We start from the raw sequence: 21,272 nt of genomic DNA, 5'->3' as shown, positions 1-21,272 counted from the left end.
AGTTTTGTTTAATAGTTGCTGTGTTTTATTTTTGCCCTCATTGCTCATAGATTCAAGGATAGTGCTGAATGACTGAAAGTTACTCTGAAGCAAAGTAATTTGGAAAACTTCAGAGCAACAGAGGCCCTGGTATCTTTCCTTAGGTATAATGGCTCCTTAATCATAGGACCTGAAAAATTTTTGACATTTGCCTTAGCAAGTTAGGATGGAATGGTTGGTAGTATCTGAGAGCAGTTTTAACTGCCAGTTAATATATTCATAGACCTTGTTGTCATCTTTTAGTATGTTGATATTCTTAAGTACCATTGAATGAACTGTTACTGAAAAGTCTAACCAAATGATTGAAAAGATTTAAAGAACCTCCTGGTGCTTCCTGAGTAATTTGGACAATTAATTTACCCACTTCTGAACTACTTAAACAAGGATTAAATTAATTTTCAGTCTTTTTTCAACCCATTACATGGCTTGGTGCTAAAGTGTCTTTAGCAAGTTACAGAGGTTATTAACTTCTCAACAAAATTGTTGTATTTTATTTATGTATTTATAAGGCAAATAGTATTATTTTTCATATATAGTAGCAATAAAGTTTACTTCAAAAATTTTTAAAAGGAATAAAAAAATAATGCAGTTATGCACAATATAACAAAAGCCATAAAGTTAATCATGAATGATTTAAGTTTGGAGAACACTGGTCTCTTATAGCTGTTTTTGCAAATATAGATTTTCTTGGAGTACATTTGTACACGTCTGTGTAACTTTCCTTGGCTCTAAGTAGAGAAACTTAAGTTTATTGCTTTTTCTAGCCAAGTAATTAGAGCAGTAGGTCTGCAGAATTCTTTTTAACTTGATGACTTTCTTCAGCTTGATTTCTTTCTGAGTTAATCTGGAAAGCTCTCTTGCTCATGAGAAGGATCAGAAAGCATACCTTCCTTTGTGGGTAACTGGTCAGAAGTGAGTTGCTGTCCTGTGCGTCCATCTAAAAACGAATCTACAAACTGGCAGTGATCTTCTCCATGGCCTCTTTGATCGCCAATGTTATAAAATTTTCCTGAAGAACCAGAAATTAAAAGAATGAAATATTGCTTTGATATGTGACAATTCTGAAATAAATTGTTTGAAAGAATCATCTTCCTGTTCTTGGATATTTCCCCTCTACTCCTGTATCAGCCTAGTTCAAGCTACCAAAGTCTCTTGATTCAACAGGTGTTCTTATTTTCATTCTTGTCTCCTCTCTGTCCTTCCTTCCCTCCCTTCAGAGACTGATTTTTAAAAATGCAAGTGAGATGTTACTACCCTCTTTAAACCTCTCCAGTGGTCTCCCACTATACTGAGAATAAAACTTAAAACTCCTTACCTGATTTCAAAGCTCCATGTATTCAGCCCTGCTTGTTTGATGTTCCCCTGTCTGTACTACAATAGTGGAACTGACCAGGTGTGTTCTGCCTCAGTCTTTGCACTTTTTCTTTCCCCTGTCTATACATCCGTTGTCCCCCTGACCTTTGTGTGGTTGCTTCCTTCTCATAATATTATTATTAGCAGAAGTGATACCTTTTCAGAGAGCTTCCCTAAAACCATTCTAACTAAAGGCACTTCCAATCCTTGTTGAGCTGTTCTCTCACTCTTTTAAAAATTATCTTCAAAGCACCTGTATAAAATTCATATTTATTTTTTGTCTGTGTGCCTCTACTGAAGAGAGAAGGAAGAGAGAGAGATGTTACATGAAAGCAGGAATATGTCTTGTTTGCTGCTTTGCCATCAGCACCTAGAAGAGTGCCTGGCATGAAGTATATAGCATTTGCTAAGTGAAAGAAAAGATGCATGTTTCTATGTTGGTCATCCTTGCATATTTGTTAAAAATGTTTATGAATATAGAAAATTACAACTACATGAGGTTAGAGCCCTTTTGGTATTATAAAGATGAAATACTCTTTCCATGATTATTGTTAGACACATTCATTTTATTACTAATATGTTTTTTATCCTAGAATGTTTGTAACAAAGATGAATATGCTAGTGCCTGTACATTCAAGTTTGCCTTGACAGCATGGTTTCAAAATTGCATTTTCATTATTTACTTCTTAAAAGCATCTTTTAAGTCCTTGTTTTCTAGCAGTGTGACAATTTCAATAACATTTTTTTCTTAGGAAAACTAAAGATGCTGAATTACCCCCTAGTTCCTGGACTTCTCCATGAAAAAAACCATGTTATAAAATGCTGCAAAACATTCCCTGAAGGCAAAGGCTAAAAATAATGCTGGTTGCCCTGCTTACCTGTGAGTGAGTCGCTCAAATAAATCTTGTATCTTAGAGAGTTGCACAGTTGCACTCCAACAAATTTTTTATACCACGTTCTTTTGACATACTGTTTGCCCTTACATTCTGAGTAAGAGTCTGAATTAAAGGGTCTTTCAGTCCAGATGGCATCTCTTCCTGCTGCATAAGCAAAACACAGTTTGAATTTAGTATCTTGATTCTTGGGTACTGAGGGGATGTCCTAAAAGCTTTCCAAAAGCAGTCTGCAAAGTTCATTGCCAACTTGTTGGTATCCGTTTTTTTTTTCCAGTACAATTATTGGAGCCCAAAATACAAAGGTTTTAAAAAGTAAATCCAAAATAAGTTCCTTCCTGTCAATAGTAACAGTGAGAGAAATCTCAGAACAGTGTGTTTTGCTGTTGAGTAACCTCTGCAGTGCTCGATGCTGGCTATCGTTGAGGAACAAATTTAGGTTTCCTTTTTGCAGAATATAAAATTTAAACAACTGCTTTGATGTGATATGTTATTAAAAGTGGAAATGAGACGGTTTATCTTTTTTTAGTTTTACTGGGGGGATGATGGTTCTAGGGATTGAACCCAGGCGCACTTTACCACTGAGCCACGTCCCCAGTCCTTTTTTGTTTTATGAGACAGGTCTCTCCAAGTTCCTAAGGCTTGCCTCAAACTTGAGATCTTCCTGCCTCAGTCTCCCAAATTGTTGTATTTACAAGTATCTACCACCATACCTGGCGAGGGTAGCATATTTTGACTTCGTTATTGAACAGAAAATTTCAGCTTACATGATAATATGTGTGAAACCAAGTTTTGAAATATCTTGACTTGCCCCTAGAACATCATAGGCTCTCAAATGTTAATCAGTGTATTAGGTAAACATTCACACCTGATCTTCTAAGAAGTCTAAGTAGTAAAATAGCGAAATCATCAATTTTGCTGACCCTTTTTAGTTCAGTCAGTTTAGAAAAAGCATGTAGTTGTTCACTGAGACACTTACCAGAAACCGGCTCGCTCACTCTCGGGTCCGCTGAGAAGAAACGACAAAAAATGTCAGCTATTATTAATGTTAAGTCCTAACATTCCAGTGGAATGATGAAGACAGATGCTTACTGTTATGTCTTATTGCAAAATGGTACCCTCTTGCTGAAGACTGAATTTGCAAATTTGTTTTGAAAATAGTTCTTGATTGAATCATCTGCCAGATCTTCAGCTGTAGTTTTTATGTGTGATTTAATAGTTGGGAGACTGTTGCTATGCCAGCCTTCAATTTTGAAAGCTTCCTTTTAGTTTCACATAAAAGCAATTCATGGTAAAGTCACCAAGATGCCATGAACATTAGTTGCTATAAAGTTTATACAAATGTATGTGCCAGTGTGTCTTGTTAAGGAACTGGAGCTTCCACCGTCTAGGAAATTTCACAAAACAATCATAAATTCCCTTTCTTTTTTTTAAATTATTTTTTTAAATACACAACAGTAAATGCATTACAATTCTTATTACACATATAAAGCACAATTTTTCATATTTTTGTATATAAAATATGTTCACACCAATTCATGTCTTCATACATGTACTTTGGGGGTTTTTTTGCATTAAAATATACCACAATTTTTCATATCTCTGTATATGAATTCCCTTTCTTGATGTACTAATATTTTGATTCTAGGCATACAAAGGAGCATTCATTCAGATTTTTGAATATAGATTATGCCTTTTTTTCTCACATCAAGGTAAAAGAGGAAAAACCTAAGTAATTGCTATAAGGGTACCTTCATCAATTAGTTTTTTTCCCCTATGGATTATTATTTTGGAATTCAAGTTTAGCTGGGTTTCCCATGAGCTTCCCATGCAAAACATTGTTCCCGCCATGCCCCTTTACATCCTTGTTGATGGGATTACCTGACTCAGTACTGAATGCCACTGTGTTGCTGGCTGGGCCTTCACCAAGTGGGTTTTTGGGTTTCACCTGGAATTCATAGCTGTGTAGAGAGAAAAATAAACTATTATTGAGGGGTAGGAAAGCAGCATTCTCTTGCTGTACTGACATCGTTCCTGGCTCTATTTGAAATTATGATTACAGTGAATGGTAATATTCTGGAAGTAAGTTGTGGGAAGAATAATGCTTTCTTAATTTTACTTTCAAAGCATCTAAGGTTTTGTATAAGAAAAATATTGTTAATATAAAAAGATGGTTTTTTTTTAAAATTATTAGAAATATTTGGACAGGTTGGGAATAGATATATAGGAAAGTATGTGCTGAACCAAAGTTAATTTCAGCACTGAGAAGCCTTCATTTCTTTAAAATGTGTCAGCTACTGCCTGGGACAAAGAAATGGAAAAGTCCCTTTTTATTCCCTATTACCAACACTGGTATAACCTTGAATTTTAAGTCAAGTGTTCCTAAAGTGGTATTTGAACTACTTATATCAGAACCACAAAAGAGGGTGGCAGTGGGGGAAGTTTGTTTAAAATGCAGATTTCCTGTCCACGCTGGCTACTGAGTCTCTAAATCATTCCAGGAGGAATTTGCAATACATTCCTAGTCCTATACCCACTGAGGTTTGAGAATGCCTAGACTAAGCTGTTGGGCACAGATACCCATGAAAAAGTTTCTTTTCAAGCCTGGTTGTAGCTCCTGGGACTTGGGTCTCCATGTATCACAGGAAGTCATAGTGTTCAGAGAATGGCTGGTAGTATTGCTCAAATGGAGCACAAGCACAGATAGACTTTTCTGCCCCTCAGTAAGCCAGCTTCAAATTGCTAGGCTCCTCACCCTTTGTTTAAATTAAAAAAAAAAAACCCCAAGATCCTTTAGAATTATAGGACTTTTCTATCCTTAAGAATTATTAAATTGTGCAGTATTTGACAATTTTTATTCATTAGATGCACAAGCAGAGAATACTTGTAAGAAATTTAAATAGTATCGGGCTGGGGTTGTGGCTCAGTGGCGGAGTGCTTGCCCCTCACATGTGAGGCACTGGGTTCGATCCTCAGCACCATATAAAAATAAACTAAATAAATATATTGTGTCCATCTATAACTAAAAAATATTTTAAAAAAGAAATTTAAACAGTAAAGTGATTTGCCATTTGCCTAAAAATGATTTCCTTTCAGCATCAGACTTAGCAGCAAAATAACTGAATTTAAAACCACCCGGAGTTAGCTGATAGTACTGTGTGAGTTCCAGAATTGTACATGATTTTTAGTATAGATGGTACCAAGGTAGCATTAGAAAAAAACCTTTTTGAGTCTCAAGGAGTCACTTTCTTGATCACTGTGGCATTTCATTAAAACACTGTTAGACTCTAGTGTAAGATTCTAGCATTACAGCAATGGCAAACACTTTTCAAATTCTTACTTTGTGTCAGATGCATTAATCATTCTGCATATATAAAGTAATCCAACACACAAATCCTGTGTGACATTATTCTAAACTTTAGCTGAGAATAATGAGGCCCATAACTATTATATAATTATTGTCTTTGCTTTTTCAAACTTCAAAACTTTGTGAAATGGGAATTAAAACATTTCTTTTCAGATTTTTAATGAGTGAATGCAAATGAAAGCATTTTGTAAATGGAACAACTGATGTAAGGTCATTGACATTTACCATAAGAAATGCTGACATGAAAGCACATATGCCATTTCAATAAATAAATCACATATACATCAGGTGTTTTCACGTGGACTTTTTTTCTAGATATTAAATTCTTCCTAAAAGGTCTAATGCTCTACAAAACAAACTAACAAAAACAGAGTTCATAAAACTAGTGAATTGAAAATGGAAGGAAAAAAAATCACAGGCATCTGGAGTTTGATTTAAGTGGAAATGCATTCCACATTCATTCCAGGCCATTGCCATCAGTGCTGTGTCTTGGCCAAACTGGATTGCTGAAATCATCTCTGTGTCTTTTTATTTCACAGTTATTTACACTTAAGCTTCATTTGTAGCATGGCCACAAATAATCATAAGCTACTTTTTCTGTGTTTTTTTTTGCCAGCATTTTATGATACTTGACAAGTTGTGAAGAAATGATTTTAAACTAAGTTTAATTAACAACACAAGGGTATTTTTTTGGCTGAATAAACCCTATATAAACAAAAAAATGTTTGTGATGGCAAAATCTTTCCCCTCAAATACTTTTTGATCATGAAATGAACACCATAGGTCTGTAACATCTCAAAGAAAATATTGATTGTACTTAGGATAAGCAGAGGATGCTACTTAAAAGTTTTTTAGCCAATGAAGTTCTTTGAGATTTAAAAATAAACTTCAAATGGCAATTTTAGAAGCTAAAGTTGAAAACATTCTACAAATATTTGAACTAAAAGTCAAAGATACAAAATAAGAGAATATAAGAAAATTGGAGGATTATTCCAGATAGTTTAGTACTCAGCTGGCAGGAATTCTAGAAAACAGGGGGGAAAGGATGGTAGAAAATTATTGCAGAAAAATCATATAAGAAATTTCCCAGAACTAAAAGATGTGTGTCCATATTGAAAAGATCAATTCTGTGCCCACCAAAAGGAAAAAAGAAAAGAACAAGGATTAATTAAAGCGTGTGAGTTGCAAAATTTCAGAGTACTGGGGAATAAAGATCCCAACAACTGAGAACAATACAGTGGGTTCCATTTAAAGTATTCAGAATCAAAAATGATATTCAACATCTTAATAGCAACAACACTGGAAGTTAGGGGGAAAAAAATGGAACAATGCCTTCAAAGTCTTCATTTTATCATGATTTTATCCTACACCAATAATATCAAAGTAAACCATGGACTTTCTAAAGCATGTAAATAACTAAAAAAATATATCATTTTATATATACTTTCCCAATATATGTTTCTATAGAAGCCATGAAGAGAGGGAGTAAATAAAGAAGAGAGACGTGGCTTCAGGAATTAGGGAATTCAACATAGTCAAAAATGATGGCAAGGGATTCAGCAAGAGGTAGGTGTTCCCTAAGACAAATCCAGAGAACAAAGAGATGGCGTGTTTGACCATTTTGAGAAATGAGTGGCCTAGAAATAGAGATTTAATTAACAGAAGAAATATCTAAAGAAATAATTAAAAAAAAATGTTTGCCTCTGGGAAACAGACGTTAAGAGTAGAAAGGAACTGCTTTTTTTAGTATCTGCAGCATGGTCCAGTGGCTAAATCTATTTTTCATTAAGTAATACAAAATACCTGGGGCGGCCTACTTTAAAGAAAATAGGTATATTTTGGCTCATGGTTCTGGAGGTACAAGATTCAGCAGCCACATCTGTTGATGGCATTCTTGCTGGCAGAGTCCTGAGGTGGTGCAGAACATCACATGGTGACAGCCAGGGCATGTGTCTGAATCTCTTTATAAAGCTACGAGGATTTAATCATGGGAGATCCACCGTAATATTTTTTTCCATTTTATATATAGACAGCACAATTTTTCATATCTCTGGTTGTACACAAAGTAGAGTCACATCCTTCATGTCTTCATACATGTACTTAGGGTAATGATGACCATTGCATTCCATTGGCTTTCCTACCCTTATGTCCCCTCCCTTCCCCTCTTCCCTTTTGTCCTATCTAGAATTTATTTAATCCTCCCACACTAGCATCTTATGGATCAGCATCCTTAAATCAGAAATCATTTGGCATTTGGATTTTTGGGATTAGCTAATTTCACTTAACATATTCTTCAGCTCCATCCAAATATTTACCTGCAAATGCCATGATTTCATTCTCTTTTAATGCTGCTATAAACATTGACGTGGCTGTGTCCCTGAAATATGCTGTTTTTAAGTCCTTTGGGTATAGACCAAGGAGTGGGATAGCTGGGTCAAATGGTGGTTCCATTCCAAGTTTTCCAAGGATTCTCCATACTGCTTTCCATATTGGCTGCACCAACTTGCAGTCTCACCAGCAATGTATGAGTGTACTTTTCTCCCAACATCCTCGCTAACACTTATGGTTGTTTATATTCTTAATGGCTGCCATTCTGACTGGAGTGAGATAAAATCTTAGAGTAGTTTTGATTTGCATTTCTCTAATTGCTAGAGATGTTGCACATTTTTTCATATATTTCTTAGTTAATTGTATATCTTCTTTTGAGAAGTGTCTGTTCAGTTCCTTGGCCCATTTATTGTATCTCAGTGACAAATCCCTCTGAAAGGAAAACGAGGAAAACTACCCCGTTAACAATAGCATCAAACACAAACAAACAAACAAACAAACAAAAACACTTGGGAAATCAATGAAAGAGGTGAAAGACTTCTACAATGAAAACTACAGAATGCTAAAGAAAGAAATTAAAGAAGACCTTTGCAATATGGAAAGATCTACCTTGTTCTTGAATAGGCAGAATTAATATTGTCAAAATGACCATACTACCAAAAGCACTATACAGATTTAATGCAATTCCAATCAAAATCCCAATGATATTCTTCATAGAAATAGAAAAAGCAGACATGAAATTCATCTGGAAATAGATCCAGAATAGCTAATGCAATCCTTAGCAGGAAGAGTGAAGCAGGTGGCATCACTATACCAGATCTCAAACTATACTACAGAGCAATAGTAACAAAAACAGCATGATATTGGCACCAAAATAGACTGGTAGACCAATGGTACAGAATAGAGGACACAGAGACTAACCCACATAATTACAGTTATCTTATATTTGACAAAGGCGCCAAAAATATACATTGGAGAAAAGATAGCCTCTTCAAAAATAGTGCTGGGAAAACTGGAAATCCATATGCAACAAAAAGAAATTAAACCCCTATCTCTCACCATGCACAAAACTCAACTCAATGTGGATCAAGGACCTAGGAATTAAACCAGAGACACTGCATCTATTAGAAGAAAAAATAGGCTCCAATCCCCATCATGTTGGATTAGGCCCAACTTTCTTAATAAGACTCCTATAGCGCAATAATTAAAATTAAGAATCAATAAATGGGATGAACTCAAACTAAAAAGTTTCTTCTCAGCAAAAGAAACAATCAGTGAGGTGAATAGAGAGCCTACTAATTGGGAACAAATTCTTACTACACGCACGACAGATACAGCACTAATCTCTAGAATACGTAAGAACTCAAAAATCTTAACACCAACATAATCTTATCCTAATCATTTTAAACACCATAGTCAAATTAAGTTTCCACCTTCTCAATACCTCAACATGGGGATTAAACTTGAGCATAAGTTTATGGGAAGAAACCATAGCAAAAAAACTTGTACATATGTTTCTGGATAAAAATGAAAATTAAAAACTCATTTACAAAACCTACTATATCAAAATAAGTATTTAAATGAGTGTTGTACAGATGACAAGCCTTTGAGCCCCACTGAGAACAATCCAGGTATATTAATAACCCTTGCAGAATGCTCTGCCTTGCTCAACCTGGGATGGTGTGGATTTTGGCAGAAAGAGTCTTTCCATTCATCCCAATCACAAGATAGTATGGTCCAGTGGTTAAGGACATGGGTTCTCGAGCTAGAAAGATGGTTCAAAGCTCACTAATGTGATTTTAAGGTAAATTAAACTTTCTGAACATTATTTTTTCTTCATACATAAAAATTAGGATAATACTACTTCTGAGGATAATAATATAACCTCATAAGGATCTAAAACTATCTGAGGTTTTTGTGAGAATTCAATGAGGTAATGCATGGAAATGCAAGGTACCTGATTCATAATGATTATAAATATTTGCTAGTAGCTCTACAGGATTTTTTTAAAGAGGTTCTTTTGTTATTGGGGAATTTGGCAAACACTGCCACAGAACTCTCAATGTAGAATTCTCCCAATTTTAGAATTCTTTGATGTCAACATAGTTCCTTTAACTATAGGGGTCCATGACCCTTAGTGGATAAATCTGCCTACTATCAAATAGCTCCAAGAGAAAAGTTAGATTTCATTGAAGAGTCTAGAAAGCTCCGAAGCATTATCCTAAAAGGGACAGAGGGTAGAGTTGGACACCAACAATTTTGAAAGCAACTATGAAAAATCATAAGTTTTTAAAAATATACCAGGCATGGTGCTGCATACCTCTAATCCTAACAACTCGGGAGGCTGAGGCAGGAGGATCCATCACAAGTTCAAGGTTGGCCTCAGCAATTTAGTGAGGCCCTAAGCAACTTAGTAAGACCCCATCTCAAATAAATAAACAAACAAACAAATAAATAAATATATGACAATTCATTGATGAGTGAAAATCTATGATTTTAAAAAATATGATTAGTGGGTTCACAAACTAAATTGTCAGAGACAGGAATGTCTACCCTTTAGCATCTAGCCTCAGGCAAACATCTTGAACAGCAGAATGAGGGTAAAGCCTCAAGGATCTAGCTGGAGTAGACACTTCTGTCATTTTCTTTCCCCTTTCCTTCTCTATTACCTTTCCGTTCTATTCTTGCCCAAAATATAGAGCTGAATTATAGTTTTCATTGTTTGATGAACTTTTTAGTTACATACTCCCTATTTGCTTAAAAAGTTATTTTAACAAAACCCCCATAATCTCAAGTAAACTAATGTTTATATGGAAAGGCCACCCTGTAATTGTTTGACAAGCCGATTTTACCCCAGGACAGTCTCAAAATATTTTTACCTCATTTAGGAGTTTCCATCACAGAGAGAGAGAAATGGCAAAGGGGAATAGGGAGGGGGGAAAAAAAGAGAAAGGGCCACTCAAGGGAATAAGGAAATACAGTCAACCAGCTGATATGAGTTTGTCTCCAGGGACATTGTAGGACTGTTGTAAGCATTTCTGGAGACCTGCCACATGCAAAGCCATTGTGCAGATATGGGCATATAGGTAAGAAGCAACTGGGCAGGGCTGGATAATACTACTTCTGAGGATAATATTATCCTCAGACACAGCACAAAACAGAGTAAGAGCTGCGCATGGTGGTGCACACCTGTAATAGCAGCTATTCAAGGCTGAGGCAGAGGATTGTGAATGTGAGGTCAGCCCGGGGAATGTAATGAGACCCTGTTTCAAAAATAAAATAAAATAAATCCAGTACAGAAGGAGATCAGGGAATTGGCAATCATGGGAAATCATGAAGTAGCTGCCCGTTATACCCTCAGGGATGTTTCTTGGGTCCTCCGTTTCTGAGGAATTTCAGAGTTGGAAATTCCAATTCTCATTCTGTAGTGCTGCCATGATGTCCGCTCAGCCCCTGCCCAGATACCAAGGAATTCAAAGAAAATGTAATAAAAGTATATAGGGTGATATAAGAGGAAGAATTGCTGTCTTTATAGACTAGTAGAGTTCCATGCCCTTAGAGAATTGGTCTTTGGCCTGATAAAAGTTGCTAAAATGAGCAAAATGGGCAATCAACTCAACTTCTTTGTTCTCTAACAAGGAAGGCTTTTCTGCTGCCCATGCCTATAATAAAACTAAATAAAATATCTGATGTTTTGGCCACTTGTTTTACTTTTTTCTACAAAGCCTTTGAGAAGAGATATTGAAAATACTGAAAATTTGAAGACCAGAATTTTATAAAAACATTATGAAAAGGGTATAATGGCTATTCCTCATGTCTGTTTCATTCAGCCAGATTTACGGTTTATAAGGAGAGGCTGCCTCTCTTCCAGCTTACCCTCAGTACCAACATTTATTAAATCAAACAACATAAACAAGAGTCCCAAACAATCATTGCTGCCACTTCAGTACGTTTTAGTCTTAGGGACTGGTCTCCAAAATCCTCTGGAGCCAACAGAGGTCAATTAAAGTACTTGAGCAGATTAAGTGAATTTGATTTATTCTAATTACCAGAGTACATGTTCTATAGGAAATTGTTGGATCACATTTAAGTCTGGCACACACACAACAAATTCTTCAGATTTTCAGTAAAGTGAGAGGAGAAGTGGACTTGTTAGAGCAGAAGAGTGGATTAAAGGACCTTTTTTTTTTTTTTTTTTTTAAAGCATGCAATGATTGTGTAACCATCCATACTGGCAAGCAGTTCATCAGGAAGGACCTGGCCCATCCATGCATATTATCAAAATGTGTGCTAAAACCAGTTCATCTGAAAACACTGCAGACTGATGATAGTCAAAGAAAAGTGATTTACTGGAATTATTATGTCATGAAACTGATCCAGGTTTTAGTTTTATTTTCAGTCCCAGTTTTCTCACTGACTTCATGCATGGCTTTGGTTATCACAGGATTATCAGACATAAGAGAATTTAGAGATCAGCTAATTCATACCTTCAGACCCTGTAAGAATGGGTGCAAGACTTCTTGTTTAAAATATACTTTATCAGTTCCTCTGTTCACAGAACTGAAAATAATCAGTGGTCCTGCAGACAATGTGGGTTGTTCCAGAGAGGAGGGACTCCTCCTAATATTTTTCTCCTAGTCCAACAAGAGCCACACATTGCCTAAAGAGAGAGGATTGGTGTTCTTGGATGACTGTAAGGAAGGAGAGGTTTAATGAAGACAGAATAAATGGAAAGTAAATGTTAGGGAATGGGTTAGGTGGATTTAGTTGGATACCAACATCTCAACATTTTATTTTAGGAATGAGAGATGGATCCTCTAAGGAGAGAGACTGGAGTTTGTGTTAGCTAATCTCCTTTGCCTCACTGAACATTATGTCTCCTCTTTCCTGTGCACAATGTGACCACAGCTCCCTGCAGCTGCAGGCAGGCACAGGCCAGGCTGGGGAGACCCTAGGTTGCCTTTGGAGCTGCACCCATGTGTCCCAGGGTGGCCACGTGGCTTTACTCTCTGCAGACAGGAACATCTAATGCCAGATATGGAGTGGAACTCTCCTAGCAGCAAAACAGCTGCTGGCCCCCTACTGTGAGAAAATTTTTGGAGCTTTTTCTGAATAGATATAAACCTGTCTAAATGATTAAAAACAGGCAGGTTGACTTTCGCCATGAGAAGGAAAAGGGAGGACAGTTCATTGTCATTTTGTTTCTCGGATAGTGTGTGACCATTTCAAATTTCTGACTATAACCAGTCTATACATCTTTAATCTCTGCCTTACCATCCTGGGTTAAATGTTCTGACTCCAAGCTCTACACCCACGTTGATGTGTAACAATTAGCCAGTAACTATCCTCTGTTTTCAGATGTCACATTTTCTTGTCAGGCCAAGTGGTGGAAAATGCTGCTAAAATAAATGATTCACATGTATCTTCTAGTAGTGGAATTCAGCTATAGAAATTCTTTCAGAAGCTACTGTTTTCCAGTTATTAATTAGGAAATTTTTAACAGCTGTCATTTAGATTGTTCCTGTATAGACACATAATATTCTGACATTTTGTCTCCTACCACAATCACATCTGGTTAGCTTTTTTCTACTCATCCTTCAAGCCTCAGCTCAGCTGTCACATTTTGTGGGAAAAACTTTCTAATTTCCCCAGACTTAGTGGCATGCCATTGACTCTGGGCTCCCATAGCATTTGGGGCATACTTCTATCAGGACTCTTGCCACTCTGTGGAGAAAATTTGGTCATTAGCTGCCTTTTGGATTACCTTAAGCTCAAGGGTAGGCACCCTGTTTCTTCATGTATGTAGCCACAACACCAGGCATAGTGCTGAGCACATCACTGGCACTTAATAAATGTTAGCCGGATGGAATGGCAAACCTTTTACAAACAAATTGGCTTTAAAATGTCACTGGAATAACTTCTACATTTTGGTATGCTGGTAGAAGTTGTGAGGACAGCCTGATTCAGAAAAGGAACACAATGCACATTTAGAAACTGGATGACTTTCAATGAATGCATTGTACTACACAGATCACTTTTTATTAAGTGGAATAAGAAGCAGGAAACTGAAGAGAAACACCATCCACATTTTGTAAGCACAAATATACCTATTAAAAAGATGAAATTAATGATGTGTTTTCTCTTTTACTCTTTCCTTAAAATATATTATGGTACAAATAGGCATGTACTCTCTCTTATTAGTATCTCAGGAATCAGAACCAAGACCATCAAGTGGTCTTGTATTGAAACGTATGCTTATTTTGGCAAATTTAAATCATTTAAGAAAATTAGCAGTTAGAAAAGTTTCCATGTAACAGCTCAAAATAGAGAACCTTAAAAAAATCACATTTGTGAAAGAAGTATTATATTTGCAGTATAGAACTAAAGTTTACACACAGAAAATCATCTATGATGAATTAGATGTTTCTTTTCCCCAAAAAGATTAAATGAATTTTCCTACCGAAGAGCAAAAATGGACTCTTTTGAGTGTCACTGTCAATACCCAATTCAATTCAGTGAATTGGTGACAAAGAGAGGTATAAAAAAGTGAAACTAATGGGAAAAAAGGAAACTCCTTCTTGAAACTCCTACTATATTATCAGAAATATCTAAGGCCCTTATTTTTTTTTAAAGAGAGAGAGAAAGAATTTTTTTTTAATATTCATTTTTCAGTTCTCAGAGGACACAACATCTTTGTTTGTATGTGGTGCTGAGGATCGAACCGGGCCGCACGCATGCCAGGCAAGCACGCTACCGCTTGAGCCACATCCCCAGCCCCAAGGCCCTTATTTTTTTGCATAATGAAATGAGCTGATAAGATATTGGTATTTTAGATTTAAGGAAGAATCACAAAATGATATCAGAATATGATTAATCTGGTATCAATGTGCAATAAGGGACAAACTAGAAAAGTTTTTTTTTTTTATCATAGAACAATGTTAAAAATATGCAATTCCACTGTCAAAACTCTATTCTCATTTTATCAGTTGATGAAAGTCCCAGGATCGCTGTATCTGAGACCAGTATTAAGCTGTTTTAAGTATTAACTATTAAAAACTTTCACCTACATTTTTATCCCAGGATTCCCACTTCTTTACCTTCCCTTTTCCAGCATGAGACCCAAATTCTTTGGTGTTTCAAAACTACTTTACACCATGCACACCCCAATTAATTTCTGGCCCACAGATTTCTTCTTGTATAATTTTTGGCATTTAATACCAACATTTGATACCAATTTCCTCCTATTTTGTTATGCTTCCAGCTGCCCTGGTAACTTACAAGACCATCCTGTTGGCCCCTCTACCCCCATCAATACCTTGCCTATTTTCAAAATATGACTCTAGAGGTATTTATATCTCATTCAAAAAGCTAAAGTGAAATGTAGATTAGACCTTCCCTTAGGTTGGAGAAGATGACATCATTTTATGTCTTATTGTGGTTATGATTTCTAAACTCAGAACTCACCTGCACTACCACTGGAGCTTACCTTGTGTCTGGTTTCAGATTTTCTATTGTGGAGAAGGTTTGATTTGTAACTTGAATGGACTTGTTCTTCCCACTGAATGACCCATTTTCTCTGGATATAACTTCATATTCTGTAAAAGTGAGAACAAAAATAAAAACACCTCAGATATTTGCCTTCATATACCAAGCAATTTAATTCTTCTTGAAGCTAATAGCACAATAAAGCCACACACATAAAGATGATTGTACTTCTAGAGACACATTGCTCTTACTCGGTTGCAATTTCCAGATGGAATGGGAGCATTTTGGGAGATGCTTATGGACTATTTCTGCTTTCCCTTGAGCAGAGCAGAGGAAGGTCTGGTAACTGGTGAAGACTGATGACTCTCTTATGGTTTCTTTGGTCATAGAGCCCATGATTCTTCAGGTAAGTCAGAAAGTCTGCTACTTCCAAGAAGCCCAATTTGGGGAAAGCTCTGTATCAGGCACTGTGCTTGGATAGAAACCATGTTCATCCTCTACGGGGCTTTCAACAGAGTTGGGTTTAGGCCACTGAGTATGTTATACTGCTGCAAAAAGAATTCTTTGGGCTTAAAGCCATATCAGCAAATAATGGTTAACTAAATAATAAACTCCCTTCTTATAGTTCATTATTTGGAATTATATAATTAGGATTTTCTACCTATTCCTTACAAAAGTTATGCTTCCTTGGTAATTTTCTTCATATTAAATAAAAAATCATACCCTTAAAGCCTGCATATAGATAAGCATTAATTTCACTTAAAGGCATGTTTCTATCAACTTACAGGGATCATCAAAAAACAAAGACTTTCAGAATAAGCGACTTTAATTTACATATTTGTTAGGTGGTTTTCCCTGCTCTCAGTTGGGATTTAACTTAATGCATGTAATGAGATGACAGAGAGGACTGAAAAACAAGCAATAAAACAAACTACACCTCCCCACTCAAGATCAGCTCCATGGATATAAAGAAATACACAGGAGCAGGGCATCACATAAGGTAGGGAAGCGGCAAAAGAGCTGGCAAGTTAGGCCAGGGATTTCTGCTGATGTACCAGACGAAAGGTGTAAGATGAACACTGGGAATAAAACCAAACCCAGAACAGGCCAGGAAGGCCCAAAATCTCCCATTTTAGTTGAAAAGGATTATTAATAGCTTATTTTTAAACCCCCAAAGGAGGATGGCTTTTGCTGAACATTTCCTAAATGACCATTCTTCTGAAAGCCAAAAGTTAAACTTGAAGACAGTGGCCACTGGAACTGGACAACAGCAGGGCAGCTACTGAAGGACTAACGACTACTAGTTAACTGAACAACACCTTGCTCAGACTCCCTTCTGATCCCAACTTATCTCCCTATCGGCTATTTTAGAGTAGAGTGTGGAAAGGGAGGGAGAGAGAAGATCTTCAATTCAAATCTGTTTTATATTTTTATCTCAGAAGGGATATTTGCAGCTGTTAAAATGTAAGTTAAAAAAAAAAAAAGAAAGAAAGAAAAAGGGAATCACATGACCTAAGGAAAGAGACAAACCAAGCCACTTGCTTTGAATTTCAGTCTTCCCATCTGCAGAATGTCAATAATCTCTCTTCATGGTGCTGGCTTATGTGGATTATATTCAGAACAAATGGAAAGTGTCTAATAGTATTTTGAGTGATTTTACTCAACAGGTTGTACTTATTATTATTGTTGTTGCTTTTATTAATTCTTATCCCTAAGTTGTGTTTTGAAAATAGGGCCACAGAAATTTTCAAAGATTCCAATTGGAAAGATTCAAGTGCTGCTTAGTCACCAAAAAAGAAAAGAAAAAAAGAAAACCAAAATAATCTAATGGTAATGAAACTCTTTTATATGAAGTCTAATTAATTATGTACCAAAGTAATCACCTTTAAAAAAACATCTTTGGCTTGGGACATTCCTTGTTAACTCTGTGTTCTCCTCCTCAATACGAACCTGGACTTTTGGTAGTCAATTAGATGTATAAATACATTCTATGTATAATTCTTAGAATTATAAATTTACATAATTAAAATACTCTTATAGATGAACCAGAAAAGAAAATCCTACAGCCTTAAAGAGTTAAATCAGATATTATCCAAGTAGGTATGTATTATATAATTAGATTTAATAATTCTAATTTCATATCCTACATCTTTAGGGCAAATGAAATTTCAGAGACCATTTGGCTTTAAGGAAAGATAGCCTCAGACTTTCACAGGAACTCCTTATTAGCAAGTAAAACGACAGAGTTTTAGATGTTTTAATCCATTATAGGTATTCAGTGCTGAGGGACTGATTTTTACATATTGGGATGGTAGCACCTGCAAGCATGGTCTCAGGTGAACAAGTAGGGCTAGGCAGATGGGAGGAACATAGGCAGGAGCTGGTTCTTCCTCAAAGCAAAGGCTAACTTCACATGAGAATGCACAAAATATGGTAGAGAGTGCCAGCTAAGCAAAGATAAGCTGCTTAAACTGGAGGTTGCCCAGATCACATGGTTTTGGTTATGGAGAAATAGCTGTTATTTTCCCCTTACATTTTCAAAGTAGGAAATGATTTTGGCAGATCCTGAATCTCCCACCCTGTGCACTGCTCCTTTCTCCTGCTGACAGCCTCCTGTTGGCCCTTCTACTCCCTGCACCAGGTATCTGGCAGGAAGGAACTGGGCAGCAGTTGCCACATGGACTCAGGCTTTGTTCTCCACTGATTTAAGCCATTGGTCTTTTATACCTACTTTTTCTTCTCATGTTTGACTATCTGTTCACTGTGAAGAATCAAATTGCCATATAGCCAGTTCAAAGAATAGACCCAGGTTTCTTATTTTTAACAGTCATTTTTAGAGGAATTTGGTGGGAGAGCAGTGGGAGAATCAAAATTTCCTGAGATGAGCACAAAATCACCCAGAAATAGATTTTTTAAATGCATTTTCTCTAAAGACGGTCTGAGGCCAATTTAAAAGTTGGGTTGATAAAAGGAAAACTAAATATCATGAGCAGTAGCAAACTCCTTCTGTATTTTCTTGATAATGGAAAGACCAGTTATGTCTGAAAGGAGGATTCTGAGAGGAGATGGAAGGGGTACAGCTTTAAGAAATTTATTAAATTAACAGGGAGCCTGCTACAAGGACAAAGATGATGTTTCCTATCCCATGACACTTTTGACAATGTGCCTTAAGGTCAACAGAACTCTGCCAGGACTTGCTACACCTTGGATGTCCTTCCCATGTCAGCTTGGCCCAGGGTACCCCACTCCATAGACCTTGTGCTATCAAAGCTTTCTACTGAGACAGGGACAGAGAACAAATAGTTGGTTTTCAAAGAAAAGGAAACAGAGGTTTCCAACCAACTAGAGGTTGCTAATAACTAACCTTTGGATCACTTCCCCTACTCAACTGGCTGTTAACACTTCCCATGGGAGGAGGGATTGTACTTTCCAACACAAGTGATTGCCCCCTATGCCTGCTCTTTCCTGCTTTGGGGCATGTATGCAGGAAAGAAAGAGAGGGTGGGGAGGTCTATAAAAAAGCAAGACACACCTGCTCCCATGGGCACCAGCTCTGGGTCCCAGCTTCTCCCTGGAGAAGTCTGCTATCTCTGTTCTATCTCTTGAATAAAACTTGTCTTCTATGCTTCTCTTGGTGTTTCTCAGGTGCTAAATCTTCCAGGGGGAACAAGGACCAAATCCTGATTTCCAAGACCCATATCACCGCTATAGTAGCAAGTCCTCATGCCATGATCTTACCAGTTACAGTGTCATTTAGTGGCTTTTCCCAGTCCAAGATGACAAATGAGGGGCACCCTTCCACAGTGACCACAGTGAGGTTGGTGGGTGGGTTCTGAGGTGGGCTGGTGGCATTCCCCTCCATGGCTTCCTCTGTGGGGAACCGTTTGACGGAGTCGGTGATGGAGCAGGGCCTGTTGTCTGGCTTTGGGATGTAACGCACATGAGGACCTAAGAGAAAATTCTGGCATTTTAGTAATTTTAAAACCCATGAAGGAGATGGAGGTGAGCTCATAATATAATTATCTGTTGGAGGGCATTGAGTCCCTTCATTATGGGCAGATGCTTGAAAGCAGTGCTATAGTTGGTTCAACTTGCTCATTTATTTACTTAAACAGTTCTATGTTGTGTTAATATTCATAATTAATTTGGACTCTATAGACTTGGTTTATACCTCATTATTTATGGGGTATTGAGTCTTATCTCAGTAGAGAATAATGAGCCTGACATTGAACATAATTCTGGTGTCATCCAATAAATCTGAGAAGTTAGACTCAAAAAGATCCAATAGTTCTAAGTAATTTATGTCCCCAAACAAGACTCAAGAGTACTTTAGGAATTATATCTATATAATTTATGTGTATATATATATATGTAAGTTGTTTATATATATATATGTTTATATATATGTGTATATATATGTAAGTTGTTTATATATATATATATATATATATATATATATACACATATATATGTGTGTCTTTGTATATATACACAGATATATATATATATATATATATTAACATACCTATATATCTACATATTTGTCTCCATATATACACATATCTACATAAATGTCTATGCAAATATATATAGTGTGTATATAAGTGTGCACATCTATACATAGATGTATGCATATATATATCCAGCACCCAATAAGGTGACATTCACAGGAAAATGTTACCCATAATGAGAAGAAAAAAATCAATAATTTGAAACCAATCCAGAACTTGCATAGAAGTTAGAATCATCAGATAAGGACAATAAATAGTTATGATTATGATTCACATGTTCAAAAAGTTAAGACATGAGAAATATAAAAAAATACCCAAGTCAAATTTCTAGAGATTAAAAAACTACAAAATATAAGATGCAAATTGCACTAGATAGAAACAATATATAATATGTTACAAAATAAATGATAGTAAACTTGAAGATACAACAATAAAACTATCCAAAATAAAATACAGAGAGAAAGAATTAAAAACAACCAACATCAGTGACTGTAGATGACTTCAAGTGTCTCATGTACATAAACTTGGAATACCTGGGGTAAGTGGGCAGAAAAAATATTTTAAGAAATAATGGCCCCAAATATTCCAAATATAATAAATTCTAAACCCACAAATCCAAAAAGTTCAAATAAAATAATTATGCATTATACACGAAGAAAACTCTGCCAATCATAATCAAACTTCTCAAAACCAGTGAAACAGAGAAGAATATTTAGAGGAGATAGAGGAAAAGATAGGTGTAGAATGACAAGATAAAGATTGTGGTAGACTTGTCATTGGAAGGAATGCAAGTGAGAGACAACGGAGCAGTCTTTGAATATGGAAAGAAAAAAAATGTATCATGTGGGATTCAACAATTTGTGAAAAGATCTTTAAAAAACAAAAGCAAAGATTTTTCAAAAATATAAAACCTATAAGAATTCATTATCAGCAGAATCATACTATAAAGCATATTAAAAGAAGTTGAGGAGGAAGGAAAAATGATACCAGATGGAAATATGAATCCACATAAGGGGATGAACAGAAACAGTAACTATATAGATAAATATATAAAACACTTTTCTCATTATTTAAATCACTCTTCAAGATAATTTATTGATAAAGAATAAGAGTTACATAGAATAATGTGAAAGTATAATATATGACAATAATAGCCTAAAGGCCAGGAAAAATAGCTGGATGAGTGTAAGGTTCTTACATGTGAAGTTATTTATTTATTTATTTATTTATTTTTATTTTGGTGGAAGATAGATTGTGATAAGCTAAAGATGTAGACTGTGAACCCCAAAGCAACAA

General features: G+C 36.1%; 1 protein-coding gene across 35 annotated transcripts in view; it reads right to left on the bottom strand.

Moving 5' to 3' along the window:
• LOC107136359 (ABI family member 3 binding protein) overlaps positions 1 to 21,272 on the bottom strand; it is a 227,666-nt gene that overhangs the window by 1,212 nt on the left and 205,182 nt on the right. For all 35 annotated transcript variants that reach the window (XM_048803407.1, XM_048803428.1, XM_048803417.1 and 32 more), the window contains 6 exons: positions 19,204 to 19,413; positions 15,467 to 15,575; positions 4,167 to 4,246; positions 3,265 to 3,294; positions 2,271 to 2,432; positions 926 to 1,048 (listed from right to left, as the gene is read on the bottom strand). In XM_048803407.1, coding sequence (XP_048659364.1) covers positions 926 to 1,048; positions 2,271 to 2,432; positions 3,265 to 3,294; positions 4,167 to 4,246; positions 15,467 to 15,575; positions 19,204 to 19,413 — 714 coding nt within the window. The remainder of the gene's footprint in view (positions 1 to 925; positions 1,049 to 2,270; positions 2,433 to 3,264; positions 3,295 to 4,166; positions 4,247 to 15,466; positions 15,576 to 19,203; positions 19,414 to 21,272) is intronic.

This window comes from Marmota marmota, unplaced genomic scaffold (assembly GCF_001458135.2).
Source record: "Marmota marmota marmota unplaced genomic scaffold, marMar, whole genome shotgun sequence".
Taxonomy (NCBI): Eukaryota; Metazoa; Chordata; class Mammalia; order Rodentia; family Sciuridae; genus Marmota; species Marmota marmota.
Note: the sequence above shows the minus strand (reverse complement) of the source record. Positions and strands in the feature narration are given on the sequence as shown.